Below are 5912 nucleotides of genomic sequence, written 5' to 3' on the forward strand. Positions count from 1 at the left end.
CCGAGAACTCCCACCCTCCCCCACCCCGGAGCCGCTGGGTTCCTCCTCCGCAGAACCCCGCCTCCACTCACTCCTCCTCCGCCTCCAGCGCCACCTCGTATCTCCTCAATCCCGACATGTCCTGGGTTCCGAACGTCTCCTGAGGAGCGGCATGATTGGATCAGAGATTCCCCAACCCCAGGTCCCCTTCTCCATCATTCTCAGGACGAATCTGACTAGTTATCAGGTAATCTGAGGCAGGTATTCCTAGGAAGCCTCAATTGCCACATGGGAACAGGATGGGATTGAAGATTTGGGAGGCACTAGAAGTTAAGGGGTTTAGGGTCGGACATCTCGGGGGCCTGGAGCATGTGGTGGGGGTCAGGGCGAGAGGTTTGGCGGTCATGGAGCTAAGAGATTTGGGGCCCTAGATGAAAATTTTCAGGGGCTGGGGTCACCTGGAGGGGGGCTGTGGGGTCGGCGCAGCCTAATCTCCCGCCCTCCCTGGCTCCACCCCGGAAACGGACCGTTGCCATTACGTCACAGGGACTCCGTCGCGCACTAGCGGAGGGGCTTGCCTATCACCCGGAAGGGGCGGAGTATCATGTCTCTCCGAGGAGGTGGAGCCAGAAGCTGTCACTAAGGGGCGGAGTCGGGTTTATTAAGATGCAGGACCCTCTTTTTGTAGTGACGGAGTCTGATTTTGGAACTGAGGCTTCAGCACCACGCAGCAAGAAAAGAGCTTTGGGACGGTTTTCCCTTACCTTCTACTCTGTTCATCCCTGGCTTCTACCTGCCAATTGCCCTTCTTGCCTGCCCCATTCTCCCTTGCATGACCCTGGGCTGAGGAGGAGTAAGTCCTCGGAGAGAACTCAGTCTAGAACAGGCCAGGTATGGAAATACTTATTGGCCGAGTGATCTTGGCCAACTCAATTAATGACCAGAGGGTCATACCCTTCCTCTCAGAGCTGAGACCTTTCTATGACTTTTTTCCCCTATAGTCATTCCACCAGCAAATATTTACTGAGTGTCTACTATGTGCCAGACACTGTGCTAGGTGTGAGGATATAGCAGCTAAGGAGATAAGCACAGTCTCCGCCCTCAGAGAGCTTATTATCTAGAGTGGAGTTGAAGGGGGTGATCAAAAGGGAACATCCAGATGGTTAGAATGCACCTGGCAGCCTGGCTGGAGGAAACAGAGGCTGCTGCAGGAGAGCCAACCAAAGGCAGTTAACTTAGTGAGGGAGGTTGGAAACAGCTGTCCCAGACCTCTGGCATCCCAGCTGAAGCCTCACACTGAGCCAGAGCTAGTTTGGGAGGGAGAAGAGAGCCTTGTGGCTGGACTGACTTTATGTGAAAGAGAGACCAGAGATGAGTGAGGTGAAAGCTTCCTCAGGCTAAAATGTGAGGGGTGGACACCCATACTCTCTCTCCTGTTCCTCTCTTCTTTGTTTCATACCCATTTTCCCTTGCCTATGCCACATACAGATAGCAGACACATTCATGGGTGCCAGATGGCCTTAGTGGAAGCACTGCATTCTGAGTGTGGAGAGGCTGTACTCTCACCCTCTCTCACACAGTCACACTCCAGGCTCTGCCTGGCTTCATCAGGTCTGATGCAGAGGAACTGGAGGCTTAGTCCTCTCTTCTGGTCCATGTTTCCCCAGGCCACAGTGATTCACATCCTTCATGTAGACATAGGACTCCTTCTGGTTCTGTCATGGCTAATTGCTGTGGCACTTGTTCTGGGGGAAGAAGAAGAGGCAGGGTCATGGCTGGAATCTTAGATGGAGACGTGGCAGTAGGAGGGCCAGGCTTGTCATTGCAGAGGTCTTCTTTAGTCTCCAGATGAAGCAGTTCACCCAGGGCTGGTGTGGAGGTACACAGAGCTGGTAGCCTCTCACTTTGATGAATTGAACCCTGGAACTAAGCTGAGAGGCCCTGGTATAAGGAGCAGAAGCTGGGGACTATATCTGGGAACTTGTTATAGGGGCTTCCTTATGGGAGGGACTGAGCAAGGAGAAGGGAAGATGGTGAGTGGAGGCCCAGATGATGGAGGAAGTGACCGGAATGCCTGAACATTCTCTACCCTCTAACTAGAGAACAGTGTACCTTGCAGCCATCTTGAGTAGGAGATAGCAACAGGCACTAGAAAGGTTCCCAGGAATTGGATGGTGGTTTACTAAGAGGTAGAGTCCTCAGAGTCAGCATTACTCAGTGCTAGGAGCTAGACATTAGCATGAGGGCTCAAGGGACCCTAGGGTGGGAAAGCCATAGGCCTAACTGGAATTCAGGACTTCAGTATCCAGTGCCATAGCCTTAGTTTTGCTCCCTCCTCTACCCACATGAACTGTCTGTCTTCTTTCTCTGGGAAATCCAGGCTAGATGAGACAGACCCTATATAGAGAAAAGCTGCCTGAGGCTCCAAGACCCATCCAGGAACTGACACATACATATAAGAACACCTAGGGAACAGGTATATCTCATCACACAGGTGCACACTGCACAGGAATACACGTAACGCACAGGGATGTAAAATCACCACAAGGTACACCTGCTTGGCACAGGTACAGCCTCAGGTTCATGCTCGGACCTGGATATTGATGTGAACTTGAACAGTCTCCTTTATAGACTCTCTGAAACCTAATCACTGACTGTTGCTGTACTTCTCACCTTACTATTTAAGCTTCATTTTAACCCCTCTTGGCAAGAAAATCAGTATGTGACAAGATGTGTGGTATCATGCCAGAGGCCGTGAAGGATGGACAAAGATGGACAAATGAGTAGAATCTCTGGGAGCAGCAAGTATATGTAGGTGTGTGGGAATCCTTCTGTTTGTTTGGAGTCTGTACGATTGTGTGTGAGAATGAGCAGAAACATGAATATGAGAATGAGGGAGTCCTTAGAAGACAGGGAAGGTTTTGAGAGAGAGAGAGAGAATGAGCCTGCGGGAGGCTATGGCTGTCTCCTATTTGTGGTCCCCCTGAAGTTTTCATTTTCTGTATCCAAAAATCTCCCTTCAGTTGTATAATAAATAATTCGGCTGGCCTTTGTCTCTGGTTCCTGATATGAACAATAAACCTTTGAAATTCCCTAAGTAATAGGAGTGTTTGTTATTCTTGAGCCTCTTGGATAACACCTGGATTTATGCTAAAAGATGAAAGGACTCAGAATGGGGGCTGGACACTGTGAAAATAAACCATGTGATTTTAAGTCAGCCCAGTCTCTGGGAAGGGTAAAGGAGCTGCAGACTGATTTTAGTTATGTGGCCAACAATTCACTCATGCCTATATAATGAAACCTCAATAAAAACTCTGGATACTAGAGGTGGCAAGTAGCATGGTGGTTAAGATACTGGACTCTCACATGGGCCAACTGTAGTTCCACCTGGCAGCTTGTTTTCTCACTACCCTCCCTTCCCAGTCAAATTTAAATAAATTAATAATTGTTTTTTTCAATAATTAATTATAATGATTTTTTCACATGAGTTTTGCCAGAGAAAGATAGAAGGAGAGTGAGAAGGCAAGCCACCAGTTCTGGGACTTGAACCGTGGTTGGCCAAGTGGGAAGTCCAGTACCTAAATCACTACACCACTTGCTGGCACCATAAAATTAAATAAATAATTCTTCAAAAAAAAAAAAAAAAAAAAAAAACCTGGGCCCAATACCTAATAGAATTAAAAAAACTCTGGCCCCATAGCTCATAGAACTTTCTGGTTGGTGGACACATTGATGTGCCAGTAGGGTTATACACTCTGTCTCCATGGGAAAGAGATTTCAGTCCCTGCCAGACTTCATCCTGTGTATCTCTTCATTTTGCTGTTCCTGATTTATATCCTTTATAAAAAATTGGGTGTAGTTGGTGGTGCAGCAGTAAAGTGCAACACTCTGCAAGACTGACCCACAAGGGAGGTTCCTGGTTTGCAACTGGAGATCTCTCTGAGTATATAGATGTGTGTGTACTTTGATTTGAAACTGACTAATGCTGAGGGTGGATTTTGGCATCCAGATCCTGTTGGATGCTGTTGCTCTGTGTCTCTCTTGCTTATGGAATAAATAAATTGTAAAAAGCCCCCTTTTTCTTTTAAGTTCTGTGAGTCATTATAACAAATTGTTGAAACTGAGGGGGCTTGTGGGAACCTCTCAGACTTGTAATTAGTGGGTCAGAAATGTAGGTGGCTTGGAACCTACTATGGCTGCCATTTCAAGTGGGGAAAGTGTTGTGGGAGACCTTCCCTCTAAACCTGTAAAGTCTGATGTTAACTGGGTTGGTTAGGGTCAGAAGTGTATTGCAGTACAAGAGTTGATAGCAGAATAGCTTCCCAATGAATATATTTCCCATTGTCTCTCCTCTGTAACCTCCCTGGAGCTAATTTTTTTTTTTTAGAGGTTTTTGCTATAGGGCGTGTGCACTCGCCAGACAGACAGAAAGAGACAGAGAGACAGAAAGTGAGAAATTACCCTCCAGGGGGATGGCCATGCCGCAATCCCTTCTCTTGGGATCTGGGGCACGCACTCACATGCGCCTGGCGTGAGTTTTTAAGCCACTGGGTCTAGGATGCAAATCGTGGTCAACTATGCGGGAGTCCAACGACATAGCCATTACGCTAATTGCTGGTCCCTGGAGCTATGCTATGTCTTATCTAGTAGTTTGGTCAATGGGATGGATGGTTGCACTGTTACCCTTTGGGAGAAATTTGCAGTGTTATTGCCCTTAAAGTCATTTGATCCATCAGTCTCATGGCTAGGGGTCAGGGTTTGGTTCAGGATTAGAGGTCAGAGTAAGGAGTATCCTCCTTCCCAGATTTCTAGTCACCTCCACCTCTTATTTGTGGTTCTGTGAAACCTAGGGATAGGATGAGTAGGAAAGATGGAAAATAGCCTGTTCCCCAGATTCCCTAAGGACAATCACAGAAGCAGGGTAAGGCAGGCAGAGATCCCCTCCCAGATGCCTCTCCCAAGGCTCACCACAGTACACACACACATCTTCTATCTGGGAACCATTTCAGAAAAGCAAAACTAAAAAGGTTCTTTGGAAGTAGGTTCAACTCCTTTATCTCTTATCTCTGGACTGTAGGACTTCTCCCTCCTGGCCCAGTCAGCACTGGCCCTCTTTCCCACTGACCCATTTTCCTGTGTCCCAGAGCTGAGTCTGAGATTAGTTGGAGGGGGAACCTGGCCTAGAACCCTCTTCATCCATGATGCCTTCCCCATCCTTGTACTGAGAGGGATTTCTGAGAAGAGAGGCTGGTCATTTCAAAGAAAGACAAGGAAACTAAGGATAAGGGAGTTCACTGTGCACTTGTTACCAACTTGCCTGAGTCCAGTGAAACAACACACTCATAAAGTTATATAAGTGTATGTATTACTTGTAGATAGGTAGCAAGGTACAAAAGTAGCCTAGGATCTATTTTTTTTTAAAGAATTATTTTATTTAACTTTATTATTTTCCAGTTTGATCAGAGAGAGAGGGAAAGTGAAAAAGCAAGCCACCAAGTCTGGGACTTGAACTGCAGTCGGTCACGGGGAAGTCTAGCACCCTTAACCACCACATCACCTTCCAGCCCTGCCTAGGATTTATTATGAGACAGGCCTCCAGCCTCAGAAAAGCTGCCCGAAGTGAATGGAGTCTCTTCTACCCATGTGCCTCTTGCACTGCAGCTGTGGGACCCAGGCAAAGCAGCCTACCGTGGGCTTTATATACCCTCATATGTGAATTGCTACGCTACAGCATCAAAGGGCATCCTGTTTCTGGAGAGATTGAGGGGTGGGGTGGGATAGAGACTGTAAAAAAGCCTAGGGTGTTTCAGCCAGCTTCCTTTTATCTAAAGATGTTCCATTTCCAGCACATTCTACAGTTATTCTTTTTTTTATTTTAAAGAATTATTTCATCTAACTTTATCTATTTATAAAATTTGACCAGAGGAGGGCGA

The 5912-nt window shown here is 47.2% G+C and overlaps 1 protein-coding gene across 1 annotated transcript in view; it reads right to left on the reverse strand.

Annotated features, from left to right (window-relative positions):
- LOC102496631 (uncharacterized) overlaps positions 1 to 670 on the reverse strand; it is a 3487-nt gene extending 2817 nt beyond the window's left edge. The window contains exons 1-2 of the mRNA XM_006143146.3: positions 438 to 670; positions 72 to 139 (exon numbers count right to left, since the gene is read on the reverse strand). Of these exons, the coding sequence (XP_006143208.3) occupies positions 72 to 139; positions 438 to 515 (146 nt within the window). The 5' untranslated portion in view covers positions 516 to 670. The remainder of the gene's footprint in view (positions 1 to 71; positions 140 to 437) is intronic.
- Between the last annotated feature and the right edge of the window lie 5242 nt (positions 671 to 5912).

The sequence above is a fragment of the Tupaia chinensis genome, unplaced genomic scaffold (assembly GCF_000334495.1).
Source record: "Tupaia chinensis unplaced genomic scaffold, TupChi_1.0 Scaffold000093_1, whole genome shotgun sequence".
NCBI lineage: Eukaryota > Metazoa > Chordata > Mammalia > Scandentia > Tupaiidae > Tupaia > Tupaia belangeri.